Source organism: Oncorhynchus mykiss, chromosome 2, assembly GCF_013265735.2.
Source record: "Oncorhynchus mykiss isolate Arlee chromosome 2, USDA_OmykA_1.1, whole genome shotgun sequence".
Taxonomy (NCBI): Eukaryota; Metazoa; Chordata; class Actinopteri; order Salmoniformes; family Salmonidae; genus Oncorhynchus; species Oncorhynchus mykiss.
In genome coordinates this window covers 30692624-30712847 of record NC_048566.1, presented here as the reverse complement: position 1 = coordinate 30712847, position 20224 = coordinate 30692624, and the positions used below count along the sequence as shown (strand labels likewise).

At 46.5% G+C, this 20224-nt stretch overlaps 1 protein-coding gene across 2 annotated transcripts in view; it reads right to left on the bottom strand.

Moving 5' to 3' along the window:
• Positions 1–20224, bottom strand: part of si:dkey-22o22.2 (neural-cadherin) — a 128149-nt gene that overhangs the window by 33304 nt on the left and 74621 nt on the right. For both annotated transcript variants that reach the window (XR_005036284.1, XM_036945505.1), the window contains exons 5-12: positions 16205–16316; positions 9813–10062; positions 8709–8851; positions 7322–7494; positions 6319–6487; positions 5919–6089; positions 4669–4841; positions 1041–1208 (exon numbers count right to left, since the gene is read on the bottom strand). Coding sequence is in view for 1 of the 2 variants with exons in the window: in XM_036945505.1 (XP_036801400.1) it covers positions 1041–1208; positions 4669–4841; positions 5919–6089; positions 6319–6487; positions 7322–7494; positions 8709–8851; positions 9813–10062; positions 16205–16316 (1359 nt within the window). In the remaining variant the exon portion in view is untranslated. The remainder of the gene's footprint in view (positions 1–1040; positions 1209–4668; positions 4842–5918; positions 6090–6318; positions 6488–7321; positions 7495–8708; positions 8852–9812; positions 10063–16204; positions 16317–20224) is intronic.

Genomic DNA, 20224 nt, shown 5'->3' with positions numbered 1-20224 from the left:
TGCAGGGAGGCGGCGGGGTTAAGATGGAAGAGGAGAAGCACTTTGCAGGGAGGCGGCGGGGGTAAGATGGAAGAGGAGAAGCACTGGGAGGGAGGCAGCGGGGTTAAGATGGAAGAGGAGAAGCACTTTGCAGGGAGGCGGCGGGGGTAAGATGGAAGAGGAGAAGCACTGGGAGGGAGGCGGCGGGGGTAAGATGGAAGAGGAGAAGCACTGGGAGGGAGGCGGCGGGGGTAAGATGGAAGAGGAGAAGCACTGGGAGGGAGGCAGCGGGGTTAAGATGGAAGAGGAGAAGCACTTTGCAGGGAGGCGGCGGGGGTAAGATGGAAGAGGAGAAACACTGGGAGGGAGGCGGCGGGGGTAAGATGGAAGAGGAGAAGCACTGGGAGGGAGGCAGCGGGGTTAAGATGGAAGAGGAGAAGCACTTTGCAGGGAGGCGGCGGGGGTAAGATGGAAGAGGAGAAGCACTGGGAGGGAGGCAGCGGGGGTAAGATGGAAGAGGAGAAGCACTTTGCAGGGAGGCGGCGGGGGTAAAGTGTGATGTTTCGTCAGGTGAACTGCAGCAGAGTTCTGTAATCGCCTCGGCAGAAATGTTTTGAAGTACACTGCTGAACATGCTGATGGTTGGGGAAAGTGAAGTGTGTTTTCTATTAACGCTCCTCAAGGCTCTCTTTCCTGATGAATAGGCGGGACGCACGGATGGGAATAGTCTCAGAAGAACCACTTTCCCCTCCGACAGGGAGCAAGGTCCTAGAGATGTTGATGCCAGTCTGTCTGGAGGCACTAATAGTAGCCTAGCCCCCACTATATTGGCAAGCTGCTGCTGGGGAACTCCTTTTGGGGGGTCTTTATTATCTTGGTCAGTTGGAAAGAGATTAGGCTGTCATTTTGGAGCATTCCCCCAAGTTGCAGTTGGTAGAGCATTGAACCATCTCTACCACAACCACAACTACCAGAAACCTATGTATAGTTATGGTTGACCTTATATCATAGTGTCACCATCTCTCCTGGTTAAGGAACAGGTCACTATGAGGTCCACTCACCACTATCTTGGCGTCGCGAACTGTGTTCTCGGGGACGGTGACCCAGTACTCTAGCTGCCCCCACTGGGGCGGCTGGTTGTGTACGTTGGTGATGATGACGGTCAGCTCCACAGAGCTGCTCCTGTTGCCCCCGTCTGTGGCCACGATCTGCTGGCTGATCCTCGACGTCTGACGACAAATAGAAGAGAGGAAGGAGGGGCGACACGGAGGTTAGACATGGAAAGCATATGGAGCTGAACAAAACCCATGGTTGACCCCCCCACCCCCTTGGAAGGTCTTTATCTCTGTCTACATTAGTTTGTTCCAATCCACTAAGTAACAGATCAGATGCATCATATTTACAACCTTATCCACTTTGTCCGTGTCATGACCTTCCAGTGACCTCCTCCTCTAAACCACAACCTTCCTACTGTCTACAGAAGACTGCTCTGATGTCGTTCATCCTTACGTCACGCGAGAGATCAGAACGAGAAACAGAGAGAGGGAGAGAGACAGGGAGGGAGAGAGAGAGAGAAAGAGAGCAATGAGAGAGGAGACATTCCAACTGACATGACGGTATTCAGATAAATGATTCTCTGCAAGGGGAGTGTGAAAGCTTGGTTAAACAGATCCTTGCTAAGGAGAAGAGTGCGATGAGAGAAAGGGCTGACATTTAAAGTGGAGGAATATTCAACATTATTTATATGGGATATTAACTGGGAGAATTCACAAGTCCATTGTGTGACAGGGTAAAGATGGGGCCATTCGCTCCACATCTTGATTTGACTTTGGGAGGTGGTTGGACTTGGAGAACAAAGAGATGGGGCTTTTCTATGATATATTCCACTAGTTGGTACGGGTCACCTAGAACCTAACCTCAAGCATCCCACCTTCCTCCCTCTTTCTTACCCTCTCCCCCCTCTCCCTTTCTCCTTCTCAGCTGTGGCAGAATGGGGGAGGGATGGAGGGAGAGAGAGAGAGAGAGAGAGAGAGAGAGAGAGAGGGAGAGATTCTAACAACGTAAGATCTACAATGGCAACATAGCTCTACCCGACATATATGACTGTTGATATCAATCTTATTTCCAAATTCACCAGAGATACTATTGATTCCATACATACAGTTGAAGTGGGAAGTTTACATACACTTAGGTTGGAGTCATTAAAACTCGCTTTTCAACCACTCCACAAATGTCTTGTTAACCAACTATAGTTTTGGCAAGTTGGTTAGGACATTTACTTGTAATTTTTCCAAAAGTTGTTTACAGACAGATTATTTCATTTATAATTCGCAGTATCACAATTCCAATGGGTCAGAAGTTTACATACACTAAGTTGACTTTGCCTTTAAACAGCTTGAAAAATTCCAGAAAATGATGTCATGGCTTTAAAAGCTTCTGATAGGCTGACTGACATCATTTGAGTCAATTGGAGGTGTACCTGTGGATGAATTTCAAGGCCTACTTTCAAACTCAGTGCCCATTTGCTTGACATCATGGGAAAATCAAAAGAAATTGGCCAAGACCTCAAAAAAACTATTGTAGACCTCCACAAGTCTGGTTCATCCTTGGGAGCATTTTCCAAATGCCTGAAGGTACGTTCATCTGTACATACTATAGTATGCAGGTATAAACACCATGGGACCACGCAGCCGTCATACCGCTCAGGAAGGAGATGTGTTCTGTCTCCTAGATATGAACGTACTTTGGTGCGAAAAGTGCAAATCAATCCCAGAAAAACAGCAAAGGACCTTGGGAAGATGCTGGAGGAAACAGGTACAAAAGTATCTACATCCACATTAAAACGAGTCCTATATCGACATAACCTGAAAGGCCACTCAGCAAGGAAGAAGCCACTACTCCAAAACCGTCATAAAAAAGCCAGACTACGGTTTGCAACTGCACATGGGGACAAAGATCGTACTTTTTGGAGAAATGTCCTCTGGTCTGATAAAACAAAAATAGAACTGTTTGGTCATAATGACCATCGTTATGTTTGGAGGAAAAAGGGGGATGCTTGCAAGCCGAAGAACACCATTCCAACCGTGAAGCATGGGGTGGCAGCATCATGTTGTGAGGGTGCTTTGCTGCAGGAGGGACTGGTGTACTTCACAAAATAGATGGCTTCATCAGGTAGGAAAATTATGTGGATATATTGAAGCAACATCTCAAGACATCAGTCAGGAAGTTAAAGCTTGGTCACAAATGGGTCTTCCAAATGGACAATGACCCCAAGCATGCTTCCAAAGTTGTGGCAAAATGGCTTAAGGACAACAAAGTCAAGGTATTGGAGTGGCCATCACAAAGCCCTGACCTCAATCCTATAGAACATTTGTGGGCAGAACTGAAAAAGCGTGTGCGAGCAAGGAGGCCTACAAACCTAACTCATTTACACCAGCTCTGTCAGGAGGAATGGGCCAAAATTAATCAAACTTATTGTGGGAAGCTTGTGGAAGGCTACCCGAAACGTTTGACACAAGTTAAACAATTTAAAGGCAATGCTACCAAATACTAATTGAGTGTATGTAAACTTCTGACCCACTGGGAATGTGATGAAAGAAATAAAAGCTGAAATAAATAATTCTCTCGACTATTATTCTGACATTTCACATTCTTAAAATAACTGGTCTAAAACAGGGAATTTTTACTAGGATTAAATGTCAGAAATTGTGAAAAACTGAGTTTAAATGTATTTGGCTAAGGTGTATGTAAATTTCCGACTTCAACTGTACCTCTGCACTCCCAAACGGGACTGTAAAATCTTACAGAGGATATTCACTTTTAAACAATGGCCTACATTGAACAGTTGTAGGGCTACATACAGTATGATAAGCTGTGAATACTGACAAACAATCAAGCTAGCAAACTATAATGACAAACCACACCAAAAACAAGAATACATGAAGAGAATACAGCGAGAGAGACCAGGAAACAGAAGACTTGGAGAATGAGATAGAGTGCACGAGAGCGATGAGGAAGACAGCGAAACAATAGAAAGAGAGCTCAGAGCCGACAAACCCCTACAAATAAAACGTTTCTGCACGGTGTCAACTCCCCTCTGCCTGGAGGGAGACAGCCAAATGTCGGAAATAAACGTGCACGAACGCACCCACGCATCCACACAGACACACGTAAATATATTTATGCATGTGTGAATACAATGCTTCCTCAGGCTGTGGGTAAGATACATAGTGCTATATATACACATATAGAGAGACAGGGGCATTGTTGTTATTCCAGACCGTGCCATGTTTAATATGCATCCACAGAGGGAGGTAGGAAGAGTGTGCAGCAGTCTCAGTGGATGATATCAGGCCAGTGGGAAGGATCGGTGCGCAGTGTACACACACACACTGGGAGGGAGCACAGGGTGGTGCTGTACACACACACACACACACACACACACACACACACACACACACACACACACACACACACACACACACACACACACACACACACACACACACACACACACACACACACACACACACACACACACACACAGGGGAGTGCAGGAGGCTGTAAAAACACCTGTACTGGACCAGCGGGTAGAGGATTCCCCTGCAGTGCATAGAGAAGAGGTACACACACACGCACACCAAACACACAACACACAAACACACACACACACAACACACAAACACACACCTGTGAGATGGGGTGGTTGACGTACACCCAGCCTGTGCTGGGGTTGATGTGCAGGTAGGCCGGCTGCTGACGGGACAGAGAGTAGGCGATAGCGGCATTACTCCCCTGGTCATCATCGTGTGCCGCTGCTCGCAGGAAGCTAGTCCCCACCGGCGTGTCCTCGCGCAGGAAGTCTGCCACACGAAGGGTTAACACTTCAACATCGCCGCCGACAACAAACAACATCAACAAGAGCAATAACAACAGCAGCGGTGGTGGCAATTTCCGGCTGAAATCAACGCATTTCAGTCACAGAGACCCGAAATAAATGCGTGTGTCCTAGAAACATTTCCTTCTCCCTGTTAAATAGTTAATAAGCCACTCCAACAGTCTTGTTCTAATGTGATAAAAGGGATTCTGACATGGGGCTTATCAACACACATATTTGCACACATGGTAAACAAACACGGACTCCGGAGAGCAGGGAGGCGTCAACGTTTTCATCAGTCTTAAAAGCTTTCCAGGATTACTTGTGATTTAATATATACATCAGCATATGGTTTATTGGGACTTCAGGGGGGCTGCTAAGTCTTACCTTTCACAATATTTATTTACCTTGAAAACTGTTAAGACATAACACAGAAGCCACAAACCAGTGCCTTTGGACTGGGATAAGAGGACATTGGGTCCTTGAGCTGTTGGACATTGCTGAGCAAGCACAGTTTTGACTTGACCTTTGACCTTAAACTACACTTGGCACAACAAGGTGAGGGAGGGAACTCTCACATGAACGGACAAATCCCTGGTACCCGGGCCTTAAATAGGATTTTATGGGGGAATGGGTTGAACTCATTTCCTCTGTTGCGTTTTAGAATGGAATAACATTTGAATTCCTGGTGGAATATCGAGCAAAGGGCTTAGTAAGAACTTGTTGGAGGGGTGTGGAGGAGGGGAGAGGGAAGCTTGGATAAGGGGACAGTCCCTTTGTGTCTATGGCAGGGCAACCCTGAGAGAGAACACTGGTTGCCCTAAGCAACACTCAACACTAAACAACCCTATTTGGTATAGGGGGATTAAAAGACAGCAGCCAAGATAATACCTTTATAATACCTTGATACTTAATGTATTGGACAAGGCAAGACCAACAGGCACATTTGATAATGAAATTGTCTGAACCAAACAGGAGAAGGACAGAGGTGAAATGATGAGTGTGACGGAGATGACCCAAGGTGTGACAGAGGTGACGGAGGAGTGACAGAGGTGACCCTTACACTGGTAGCGGCTGTTCTCAAACTTGGGGTCGTTGTCGTTCTGGTCGGCGATGAGGATGGTGATCTGGCAGATGCCGATGAGGGGCTCCTGGGCCAGGTCTGTCGCCGTGACAGACAGGGAGTACTCTCTCTGGCGCTCGCGGTCAAAACTCACTGTGGTGCTAATCACACCTGGAGGCACACACACACACACACACACACACACACACACACACACACACACACACACACACACACACACACACACACACACACACACACACACACACACACACACACACACACACACAATGCATTTTACCCAATGTTACTGATGTCCTCTAGATACATACAGTCAGCCATTCCACAGCAATGAATTAGAGATGTTCTGATACAGTTTGACTGTAGTCTGTACCCTAACCTGTGTCAGGGTTGATGATGAAGCCGGATGATGTCCCGTCTCGGTGCATGATCCCGTATTTGACCTCTCCGTTGACCCCCATGTCTGCGTCGAGGGCGTGAACGCGGAGGACAAATGTCCCAGGGGGCTGGTTCTCCAGGACACCGGTGTTGACACTGTAGTTATGGCACTGAGGGGGCAGAGTTCACACAGCACTTATGGCATTGATGCTGCATTTGTCAGTTGTAAAAGTAAGTCCCAATTAAAAATGACCAGTAGCCGACACACTGGTCAACCAGCACAGATGGACTGTGACTACCCCAGCCAGCATTCAACATCCATCACGATAAGACTAGTTAACACGCATGACGTGGGGCGCAAGGAGTTGCCAAATCTAATGGGTTGCCAGATTTTGCACACTTAGCACTCCTCCCGTGTAGGAACCCACTGACCCTGTGGGCAAGTCCCTGCTGAAATATTCATCTTTGGGGACGAACCGTGCTGAGCTGATCTGAGCTATGCTAAGAGGGGATTCTGGTCTGACCCTGGAGTATTCAGGACTGCAGTGGAGTGGAGTTCTGCCCCACAGGAGAACACCAGCTGTCTCTACTTTGAACTTGCAACCTGGCATGTTCCTCTCTCTCTTTCTGTCATCTCTCATCCCTAGTGCTGTGGACCTCTGCCTCTCCTCCCTCAGTCACTATGTTCCTCTCTCTCTTTCTGTCATCTCTCTCATCCCTAGTGCTGTGGACCTCTGCCTCTCCTCCCTCAGTCACTATGTTCCTCTCTCTCTTTCTGTCATCTCTCTCATCCCTAGTGCTGTGGACCTCTGCCTCTCCTCCCTCAGTCACTATGTAACTCTCTCTCTCTCTCCTTATCGCTATCAGTCTTTCTCGCTCTTTGCCCCTCTCTCTTTTGATTTCATCTCCACTGCAACTTTATATACCTCATCGCTCATGTATTTTTCGACAGCACACAGGCTTCACACACACCCATAATGTGTCCAATGCCCCCCTTCCCTCACCTCTTCAAAGACAGGCTTGTTGTTGTTGATGTCGTTGATGCCCACTATGACCTGGGCGGAGTTACTGAGGGGATAGGGTCCGTCTGCCGCGTTGTCATCAGTGGCGGTAATGTTGAGGATGTACTGGGGGCCACGCAGGATAGGAGGGGGGCTCCGGCGCAGTTTGATGATGCCTAGAGAGAGAGATAATGGCAGCCATCTTTGTTACTAGAGCACACATTGCAGTCTTGTCAAACAGACAAACCTACTACACGCACACAAATAATCAAACCAACACTCAAAATGTAGCTTTAACTACAAAGGGGGGAAATATTTTACCCCAAGCCCCCACCCTTTACAATCCCCTACAACAATCCCCTTTAGGACCCTACATCTTTTGACACATTTCTCCAATGCAGATTCCTCACAAATAAATAAGTAACTATGTCTACCAAAGTACCGAGAGAAATATACATGAAAATGCAGCTTAAGTCTTTGAAGTGACAACTTTTCCCCTCGGTAACAGTGGAAAAAGCCAAAGGACATCTTTGTGTGTGTGTGTGTGTGTGTGTGTGTGTGTGTGTGTGTGTGTGTGTGTGTGTGTGTGGCCGTAATAGGCTGTGTGGTGGAGAGGCAGTGCAGTGCGGGGCTGGTGATAAGGAAGGCAGGGGGCTTAAGCATTAGTCAGTGTTTCCACCTCGGAGGCGAGAGAGGGCTCTTGTAAACAAACGATAACCGGGAGATTGCCAACGCAGACGTAGAGAGACTCGACTGTGAAGAAAGTGTGAAAGCCAGTACACAGAGAGACTGAGAGACTTATATACAAACACATACAAACACATATACACGTACAAACACATGCACACACACACACACAAAAAAAGGAGACGAACTCAAAACATCTATTTACATGGAGTCCACAAAGACAAACAGAGATGAACAGGAAAATAAAAGGGGCTGTGCTGGGAGAGTATGACTATGAAGTGTGTGTGTGAGAGAAGAGGGGGTTCTTGTTAGAGATTTGGGTTCCCGCTGGCCTAGCATTGAGCTTGATCCCCAATTGAAGTTACCACAGCAACACAAGCTAATCTGAATAACAAGTATGTGTGTGTGTGTGTGTATGTGCGTGTGTGTGTGTGTGTCCAGGCGTATTCTTGTTTTTTCTCCTTCTGAATTAGTGTATGCACATGTTAGAGTTCATCTGCATTTATGCGTTAAGGTTTAAGAATGTCTGTTAATCTCCATACATGCATATGACTGTCCGTTTGTCTGCCTGTGTTTTCATGTGTGTCTGAATGTCTTACTATAGAACCACTATGTAATACCTTCTCCAGTCCTTCTCCATACAAGCCCTTGCACCCACTCTTAAACAAACCCTTTGAAACACAACACTGTCAACTCTACGCACCCTTCTGGTTGTCCAGCTGAAAGTTACTGTCCTCGTTGCCGCCAGTGATGGCGTAAGAGACCCCGTCTCCATCAGGGTCATTGGCGTGGACAATGGCCACCAGAGTGTCAGGACCAGCGTCCTCCGACAAGAACGTCTTATAGCTGCAGACAGAAAGAAAGAAAGAAAGAAAGAAAGAAAGAAAGAAAGAAAGAAAGAAAGAAAGAAAGAAAGAAAGAAAGAAAGAAAGAAAGAAAGAAAGAAAGAAAGAAAGAAAGAGAGAAGAGAGAAAGATTTGTAAAACAAATATTCATACAGTCATTATTATTATATTATGTAATTGGCATTACATTTAATTTGCATGTATTTTCTTTCATCATTTATTCATTTCTTCAATATGTATTTTTGTAGAGGGATGAGAGAAAAAGAGGGATGAGAGAGAACCTGCCGTAGCTCATCCCCAAACCCTACCATCTGTTTCCCTCCCCAGCCCTCTGAAGCGTCTCTTCTGGTACCATGGACTAGTCCTGCCCCAGAGAAGGGGAGCACATACACACACACACACACACACACACACACACACACACACACACACACACACACACACACACACACACACACACACACACACACACACACACACACACACACACACACACACACACACACACACACACCATGTTTAATGGATTGGCCCATCCTCTGTAGGCATGTGGCAGGGCTAAAGTCTCACTGTGTCCCTCTCTGTGTGCTAGTGTGTCACTGTTGGCACGCTGCTATATCTCTGCATGGCTCCAAATGGTTCGCTCTGCCTGTGGCTACGCTAGCCAAATGCCACCTCATAGGACTAAAGAGGGAGTTGTGTGGATGTATGGTTGTGTGTGTGTGGATGTATGGTTGTGTGTGTGACGGAAGGGGGGCAGGGACTAACTGGATAGAATTCTGCTCTGAGTAACAACTTCCACTGGTAGAGGGTGTAGAGTCGAGTAAAAGGGAGGGAGAGTGTGAGTGTATGAATGGGGGAGGAAGAGCAGCCAACCAGCACAGTGGCGTAGGATAAGAGAGGAGAAATTAGGGGAGAAAAGGGGGGTTAGAGAGGGACAAACAGATAGAGGAACAACATACACAGCTTGAGAGAAGATAGGAGCCTCGTCGTTGGTATTGGCCATTCTGAACCGGATGGAGGCGGTCCCGGTGCGGGGTGGAGTCCCATTGTCCACGGCAACCACCACAAACTCGTACATGTGATTGGGCCGCTCGTAGTCCAACCGTTGGCTGGGGCTGACCACACCCCTGGAAGAGATGGCAAAGTCGGGACTCTGGATGAAGTAGGAGAGCTCTGAGTTGAGCCCTGTGTCACAGTCCCTCGCTAGAACTAGAGAGGAAGACAGGAGGATGAGAAGAGGAAGACAGGTGGATGAGTCATTATCTTTTTAATCAGCTTGTACACATTGGAAATCATTATTCCAGTTTTGCAAAGAAGGAAATAACCAACAGAAATACTCAGTGGTCAATGTGGGTGTATGTCTGTACACACACACACACACACACACACACACACACACACACACACACACACACACACACACACACACACACACACACACACACACACACACACACACAAAACTTGGTAATCATTTATCTAGTAGTCTGTGTGTGTGTGTGTGTGAAAATTGGAAATTTTTGGATTGGAAATTTTGGAATTGGAAATTTTTCACATCTTAGTCATTTAACAGATGCTCTTATCCAGAGCGACATGCATTAGCCTTAACGACTTAAAGTAGTCTTCCACCCTTCCGTGTCCCCCCTTCCTTCCCTCCCCCTTCCCAGCTCCTTGCCATTGTACAGTAGGTGAATTTAAGCAGTCTGGTGTTAAAAGAGACATAATGGAGGCCAGTGGTGTATGAAGTGTGTGTGATAATACTAGCTGTACTGTAGACCTACTGTATGTACTGAGTACTGGCTAGTGTTAGACTAGAGTCATGCTGCTGACAGGCCCACATCAAACTGTCCAACTTCAAGAAGGCTATGCTGTCATTAGCCAAAGAGCCAGAGCCCAGTTCTAATGAATTAGCCCTCAGGTCGAGAGAGAGCATGTGTTCCACACACACAGACACAGACAAGTGTGTGTTAATGTACACACGTGCATGTAGAATGCTCACACCCACATGTACACAGATTGACGCAAATGAGCAGTTGTATACTGGCTGATTCACTGCTCCTCTTTCATCTCTCATCATTCCATCTTCTCTTTCTACTTCTCCCTCTTCCTCCCTCTATCCCATTACCTCTCTCACTCACACATGAACCTGTTGCGGAAGGGGGGGGGGGGGGGGGGGGGGGGGGTGTTTGAGCGAGAGAGAGTGTGTGTATGTGTGTATGTGTTTGTGAATACGTGTGCGTGTGTGTGTGTTTTCATGTGTGTATGTGTGTGTGTGTGTGTTCATGTGTGTGAGAGAAGGGGAGCTTAAGGCCAGGATTGAAACAGAAGGTTCATTAAATATACACAGACTAATATAATATATCTTCAGGATACCTATTAGCATTTTTAATGCATAGGCAGGAGTATTGGAGTTGCAGCGGTAGCTAAATGAAACATAGGAATATGGGGAGAGTCGAGGCGAGCTATTCTGGCTAGCTGAGGTGTGTGCGTGTGTGTGCGTGTGTGTGCGTGTGCATGTGTGTGTGTGTGTGTGCGTGCGCGTGTGCGCGTGCACGTGTGCGTGTGTGTGTTTGTGTTAAATCCTTCCTGAGACATTTCGGCTAGATAATTGGAGAGGCAGATTTCCCCGTCACTCACTGCTAGCTTCCATTAAAAACCAAGGCCCAATTTATAGACTAATCTTGACTTAAGGTAAACAACAATAATTAACCTCTCTCTATCTTTATCTCTTTCTCCTGACTCTCTCTTTCCCTCATGTTCGCCTCTTTCTCAGTTTTTCTCTCTCGTTGAATCTGAAATCAAACTATCCATTCTAAAGCTTTTAATCAAACTATCCATTCTAAAGCTTTTAATCAAACTATCCATTCTAAAGCTTTTAATCAAACTATCCATTCTAAAGCTTTTAATCAAACTATCCATTCTAAAGCTTTTAATCAAACTATCCATTCTAAAGCTTTTAATCAAACTATCCATTCTAAAGATTTTAATCAAACTATCCATTCTAAAGCTTTTAATCAAACTATCCATTCTAAAGATTTTAATCAAACTATCCATTCTAAAGTTTTTAATCAAACTATCCATTCTAAAGCTTTTAATCAAACTATCCATTCTAAAGCTTTTAATCAAACTATCCATTCTAAAGCTTTTAATCAAACTATCCATTCTAAAGCTTTTAATCAAACTATCCATTCTAAAGCTTTTAATCAAACTATCCATTCTAAAGCTTTTAATCAAACTATCCATTCTAAAGCTTTTAATCAAACTATCCATTCTAAAGCTTTTAATCAAACTATCCATTCTAAAGCTTTTAATCAAACTATCCATTCTAAAGCTTTTAATCAAACTATCCATTCTAAAGCTTTTAATCAAACTATCCATTCTAAAGCTTTTAATCAAACTATCCATTCTAAAGCTTTTAATCAAACTATCCATTCTAAAGCGTGAAATCAAACTATCCATTCTAAAGCGTGAAATCAAACTATCCATTCTAAAGCTTGAAATCAAACTATCCATTCTAAAGCTTTTAATCAAACTATCCATTCTAAAGCTTTTAATCAAACTATCCATTCTAAAGCTTTTAACCAAACTATCCATTCTAAAGCGTGAAATCAAACTATCCATTCTAAAGCGTGAAATCAAACTATCCATTCTAAAGCCTGAAATCAAACTATCCATTCTAAAGCTTTTAATCAAACTATCCATTCTAAAGCGTGAAATCAAACTATCCATTCTAAAGCTTTTAATCAAACTATCCATTCTAAAGCTTTTAATCAAACTATCCATTCTAAAGCTTTTAATCAAACTATCCATTCTAAAGCTTTTAATCAAACTATCCATTCTAAAGCTTTTAACCAAACTATCCATTCTAAAGCTTGAAATCAAACTATCCATTCTAAAGCGTGAAATCAAACTATCCATTCTAAAGCTTTTAATCAAACTATCCATTCTAAAGCTTTTAACCAAACTATCCATTCTAAAGCGTGAACTCAAACTATCCATTCACATACAAATACTACAAACACACACACACACACACACACACACACACACACACACACACACACACACACACGAGCGTGCACGCGTGCTCTGCATGCAGGGGGAGTCTCCACTGCGTGAGTGAGTGACACAGAGTGACAGGCGCGTCTGTCGACATGGCAATATGCAAAAAAGCTGCATATTCACCATAATTGAATTTTCATAAGCACATGCACAGACAGACACACAGACACACAGACACACAGAGACAAACACACAGACATACATACAGACACACACAGACACACAGAGACAAACACACAGACACACATACAGACACACAGAGACACACACACAGCCGGGCCCAGGCCAACGCACTAGATCATCCTGTCTTACTCTCTCGTTCTCTCGTTCCTTTTTGTCTCTGTATTTTCTCCATCCCTCGCTAAAGCCGATTGGCTTTAGCTGAGAACAAAGACAGAATTAAAGGCTGGTAAGCAATTCGGCCATTCTCTTCTCTCTGGCTCACACACACACACACACACACACACACTCACTCACTCACTCACTCACTCACTCACTCACTCACTCACTCACTCACTCACTCACTCACTCACTCACTCTCACACACACACACACACACACACACACACACACACACACACACACACACACTTGAAAAATGGGTTGTCTCCTCCTCTCCCTCCTCTCCTCATGGCTCAGTGGGGCAGGACTACTCAAGCACTCCCAGGGAGGCTAGCTGTTGATAATTTGATCCCAGAACCTAATGCAGTGTGACAAGCAGCAAAGCCAACCTCATTGTCGGTCTCAAATTTAACGTGTGGCGGGTGCAATAGAGTTGAGGTCACATAGAATGGGACATAGATGCATGTACTGACATGGTAGCACACTGACTGAACATACCTGTGCATGAATGGCACAAAGCACATGCTCGTCTATCTAACCTCCCAAAGGGTTGCTCACTCCTCCCTTCCCTTCCTCTATAAAAGAGTTGCCGGTGGTTAAACCGTGGCACATAGTCATCCATTGTTAGTGGGCGTAAAACCCTTTCAATTACTGTGATAGGATCAGGTCTGGGACAGGCAGGGTGATAAGAGCAGCCCATTCCATTATGGCCAGCCTTTAGTAGAGGTCACCCTCTCCTCAACCCTCAGGGTGTCTGTCCACTAACCAAGCCTGGCTCTCACCATCTCACACAGAGGGCAGCACCCACTGTCTGTCTGCCTGCCTGTCTGTCTGTCTGCCTGTCTGTCTGCCTGCCTGTCTGCCTGCCTGCCTGTCTGTCTGTCTGTCTGTCTGTTACAGCGCCTTCGGAAACTTCGGAACTTTTTCCACATTTTGTTACGTTACAGCCTTAATTCTAAATTTTTTTTTTTTTTAAAGAATCCTCAGTGAAAACAGGTTTTTAATTTTTTTTGCAAATGAATTAAATTTAAAAAACAGAAATACCTTATTTACATGAGCTCAGGTGCATCCTGTTTCCATTGATCATCCTTAAGATATTTCTACAACTTGACCTGAGTCCACCTGTGGTAAATTCAATTGATTGGACATGATTTGGAAAGGCACACATCTGTCTATCTAAGGTCCCACAGTTGACAGTGCATGTCAGAGCAAAAACCAAGCCATGAGGTTGAAGGAATTGTCCGTAGAGACAGGATTGTGTTGAGGCACTGATCTGGGGAACGGTACGAAAACATGTATGCAGCATTGAAGGTCCCCAAAAACACATTGGCCTCCACCATTCTTAAATGGAAGATGTTTGGAACCACCAAAACTCTTCTTAGAGTGGCCGCACGGCCAAACTGAGCATTCGGGGGAAGGGCATTGGTCAGGGAGGTGACCAAGAACTTGATGGTCACTCTGACAGAGCTCTAGAGTTCCTCTGTGGAGATGGGAGAACCTTCCAGAAGGACAACCATCTCTGCAGCACTCCACCAATCAGGCCTTTATGGTAGAGTGGCCTGACGGAAGCCACTCCTCAGTAAAAGGCACCTGAAGACCATGAGAAACAAGATTTATGGTCTGCTGAAATCAAGATTGAACTATTTGACCTGAATGACAAGCGTCACATCAGGAGGAAACCTGGCACCATCCGTACGTTGAAGCATGGTGGTGGCAGCATCATGCTGTGGGGGTGTTTTTCAGCGGTAGGGACTGGGAGACTAGTCAGGATCGAGGGAAAGATGAACAGAGCAAAGTACAGCAAAGTACAGAGCAAAGTACAGAGAGATCCTTGATGAAAACAACGACCCTAAGTACACAGCCAAGACAACACAGGAGTGGCTTTGGGACAAGTCTATGAATATCCTTGAGTAGCCCAGCCAGAGCCCGGACTTGAACCTGATCTAACATCTCTGGAGAGACCTGAAATTAGCTGTGCAGCAACGCTCCCCATCCAACCTGACAGAGCTTGAGAGGATCTGCAGAGAAGAATGGGAGAAACTCCCCAAATACAGGTGTGCCAAGTTAGTAGTGTCATTCCCAGACGACTCAATGCTGTAATCACTGCCAAAGGTGCTTCAACAAACTACTGAGTAAAAGGTCTGAATACTTATGTAAATGTTATATTTCAGTTTTTTTATTTTGATAAATGAGCAAAAATGTCTAAAATCCTGTTTTTGCTTTGTCATTATGGGGTATTGTAGTGTAGATTGATGGGGGGGGGAAACAATTTAGAATAAGGCTGTAACGTAACAAAATGTGGAAACAGTAAAGGGGTCTGAATACTTTCTGAAGGCACTCTATACACTGTTACTTTATGTACTGTCTGTCTCTTATGCACTGTCTCTCTGTCTGTATGTCTCTGTCTGTCTGTGTGTCTCTGTGTGTCTGTGTGTCTCTGTCTGTGTGTCTCTGTGTGTCTGTGTGTCTCTGTCTGTGTGTCTCTGTGTGTCTGTGGGTCTCTGTCTGTCTGTGTGTCTCTGTCTGTGTGTCTCTGTCTGTCTGTGTGTCTCTGTCTGTCTGTGTGTCTCTGTCTGTGTGTCTCTGTCTGTCTGTGTGTCTCTGTCTGTCTGTGTGTCTCTGTGTGTCTGTGCGTCTCTGTCTGTGTGTCTCTGTGTGTCTGTGTGTCTCTGTCTGTGTGTCTCTGTGTGTCTGTGTGTCTCTGTCTGTGTGTCTCTGTCTGTCTGTGTGTCTCTGTCTGTCTGTGTGTCTCTGTCTGTGTGTCTCTGTCTGTCTGTGTGTCTCTGTCTGTGTGTCTCTGTCTGTCTGTGTGACTGTGTGTCTGTGTGTCTCTGTCTGTGTGTCTCTGTGTGTCTGTGGGTCTCTGTATGTGAAGTCTCTCTGTCTGTGTGTTTCTACCTATGTTATGGACTTCATGTCCCACATAGAACCTCCACTGATGTCTCACCTTGTAGCAGTGATGTTCCAGGCGCGGTGGCTTCGGGAATGTTATCCCGGCTGTAAATGGAGTGGAGGAATTCTGGAGTGCAGTCATTCTCATCTGTGATGTGAACCACCACCTATAGGGAAGGACAGAGAAAGGGTTAACTTGGATCGGCGATCGGGGGGAGTCTGTGGAAATTCTTCTTAGTGTGAAGCTTTCAGATGACAGTCATTTACACAATATGTGATTGTGTATGTGAGTGTTTGTGTGTATGTGTGTTTTCTCAGGCGTGCTGGCTGGGTTAATATAAATGAGTGTGTGGGAGGGCGAGGACCTAGTGGTAGTCAGGCACAGCTGCAGCCCAACCCTCTGAGCCGCTCCCCGGCCAAGCGGAACACAACATCACACAAACGCACACACGTGCACACACGTGCACACACACACTCACTCTTACAGATGCATGCACACACATTTACACTGAATCTCTGTGCACACACACATTATTTTTTATAGCTGGAAATATGACAGTCCTGAGGCATAAGGAAGATAGAGAGATCCAAAGGAGAGAGAGATAATTAAGGGGGAAGAGAAAAAGAGAGAAAGAAAAACTAGGAAGATAGCAACAGAGAGAAAGAAAGGGGGGGCAGAAAGAGGAAAGGATAGATAATGATAGGGCAGGATGGTGGTAGAGATTGAGTTAGAGAGATAGATAGGGAAAGAGAGTGAGAGAGGTAAAGATAGATAATGATAGGGCAGGATGGTGGTAGAGATTGAGTTAGAGAGATAGATGGGGAAAGAGAGTGAGAGAGGTAAAGATAGATCATGATAGGGCAGGATGGTGGTAGAGATTGAGTTAGAGAGATAGATGGGAAAAGAGAGTGAGAGAGGTAAAGATAGATAATGATAGGGCAGGATGGTGGTAGAGATTGAGTTAGAGAGATAGATAGGGAAAGAGAGTGAGAGAGGTAAAGATAGATCATGATAGGGCAGGATGGTGGTAGAGATTGAGTTAGAGAGATAGATGGGGAAAGAGAGTGAGAGACGTAAAGAGGGGCGGGGTAGTCCAGAGGTTCCCTGAGCAGTGTTAGTCATGCAGGATCCTCCCCCTCTAGTCTCCCACATGGGGGTGTTATCTCTGGGGACCAGCCTTGCCAGGGGGTAGACTGCTGCTCCCCAGGGGAGAGAGGTAGGCACACAGAGCAGCCATGGCAGACAGGGGGCTGGAGAAGCCAGCGTGGGCCCCAGTATGGAACTATGACTAGGCTAACACACTCATGCAAAACAAAAATGCAAAAACTCCAACACCGTATTTGACAAACCTTCAAAATCCGAAGCAAATTGAAATCCTTTTTTTGTACTTTTACAGCTTTTAAGATATATCCAATTGGTAGTTACAGTCTTGTCCCATCACTGCAACTCCCATACGGACTCGGGTGAGAGCGACACGTCCTCCGAAAGGCCCGCTGCTTCTTAACACACTGCTCGCTTAACCCGGAAGCCAGCCGCAAGAATGTGTAGGAGGAAACACCATTCAGCTGGTGACTGAAGTCAGCTTGCAGGCGCCCGGGCCCACTACAAGGAGTCGCTAGAGCGCGATGGGACAAGGAAATCCTGGTAGGCCAAACCCTCGTCTAACTCGGTGAACGCTGGGCAAATTGTGCTTTACCTCAAGGTTCTCCCGATCATGGCCGGTTGTGATACAGCCCGGGATCGAACCAGCGTCTGTAGTGATGCCTCTAGCACTGAGATGCAATGCCTTAGACTGCTGCTTCACTCGGGGGGCCACAAATTGATATCCAAACTTGATGTCAATGCAAGATTAAGTGAAAATTCGACTTATGTGAAAGTTAGGATTTGCCCCAAAGACAACAATAACTTCAAACTCCAAACAATAAGGTTATGACACAAAATGTCTGTGCATCATTTCAATCAGACTGATTTAAAACATAGAGCTGTCCATTCTAGCCACTATTTCTACGTTCTAACCTGTGGGTAACACTAACATCCTCCCTCTCTCCACTCCTCCAAACCCGGCAGACTGGATCCCCCACTCACTCATATCTAATCACCAGCACTCCCTGGGAATCCCAATCCCTGTTAGAAAAACACCCTGTCTGTTAAGACCCTCTTGGAGAGCCGCCACACACCGTGAGCCTGGTCCAACAGAGCCTGGTCTCATACTACTGCCGTACTGTGTATGTGTGTGTGTTTGTGTGTGTGTGTGTGTGTGTGTGTGTGTGTGTGTGTGTGTGTGTGTGTGTGTGCGTGGCAGAAAGTGAGAGTAATAGTGATAATAAGAGCTAGTACAAGTGCTTAAGGAAGATTAGGAGGAGAAGCTGGGAGCGGAGAGAGATGGGGAGGAGAGAGATGGGGAGGAGAGAGATGGGGAGAGAAAGATGGGGAGGAGAGAGATGGGGAGGAGAGAGAGGGAAAGAGACATGGAACTCTATGGGATGCCTGCTCCTCTTCCTACTCCTACCCCATGGGCTTGTATTAATGATAGCGGAGAGAGAGAAACAGAGGCAGAGAGAGACAGAGTGAAAGGAAAGACATAAAGAGAGGGAGAGAGAGCAAACGGATTGAGGTTTTAACCACAGATGGTGTGAGCTTTGGACAGAGGAAGGTGACCGTGACTGGTGCCCAGCTTATTGCCAGATTGCGGAGCCTGTTTATGTTGATGTGTGTTGTGTCTGTACGTGTGCACTGTTACATCTGTGTTTAATGCGTGTGTACATGCAAGAGTTTCTGTGTTTGTCTACTCACGTTGTACATGTTTGTTTGTGTGTGTGTGTTTGTGGTGCCAAAGCGTTCCTCTGTGTCCGGCACACGTTGGCCACAGGGACCTGCCTGGTTGCCAGGCCCAAGTTGGCCATAGGGTCCTGCCTGGTTTCCAGGCACACGTTGCCCACAGGGACCTGCCTGGTTGCCAGGCACACGTTGGCCACAGGGTCCTGCCTGGTTGCCAGGCACACGTTGGCCACATGGACCTGCCTGGTTGCCAGGCACACGTTGGCCGCAGGGACCTGCCTGGTTGCCAGGCACACGTTGGCCGCAGGGACCTGCCTGGTTGCCAGGCACACGTTGGCCACAGGGACCTGCCTGGTTGCCAGGCACACGTTGGCCACAGGGACCTGCCTGGTTGCCAGGCACAGCACACGTTGACCACAGGGTCCTGCCTGGTTGCCAGGCACACGTTGGCCACAGGGACCTGCCTGGTTGCCAGGCACAAGTTGGCCACAGGGACCTGCCTGGTTGCCAGGCACACGTTGGCCACAGGGTCCTGCCTGGTTGCCAGGCACACGTTGGCCACAGGGTCCTGCCTGGTTGCCAGGCACACATTGGCCAAAGGGACCTGCCTGGTTGCCAGGCACAGCACACGTTGGCCACAGGGTCCTGCCTGGTTGCCAGGCACACGTTGGCCACAGGGACCTGCCTGGTTGCCAGGCACACGTTGGCCACAGGGTCCTGCCTGGTTGCCAGGCACACGTTGGCCACAGGGTCCTGCCTGGTTGCCAGGCACACGTTGGCCACAGGGTCCTGCCTGGTTGCCAGGCACACATTGGCCAAAGGTCCTGCCTGGTTGCCAGGCACACGTTGGCCACAGGGACCTGCCTGGTTGCCAGGCACACGTTGGCCACAGGGACCTGCCTGGTTGCCAGGCACACGTTGGCCACAGGGTCCTGCCTGGTTGCCAAGTCCATCTAAACAACTCAATCAGTGGATGTGAGCATCTGACAAACAAAGATGTCCGCCCCGGGGAATTCCAATACGCCAGTTTCACAACAGCTTACCTCAACTGCCCTTGTGGGAAAGGAAACTGGAGCCAAACAAGGGGAAAGGGCACACCTGTTCTCATTTAGGTAAAAGGTTATTTTTTAAATCTGAGGGAGACGTCATACAATATGATGTTAATTGTAAAACCTGAGATGATTATCTTCACATAATAGGATAGCAAAGATAAACAACCTTCTGAATAAATAAAAACAACAATTGTCTCTCTGTCTCTTTACCCAGAATCTCCATAGAGCCTTCACTGTATCTGTA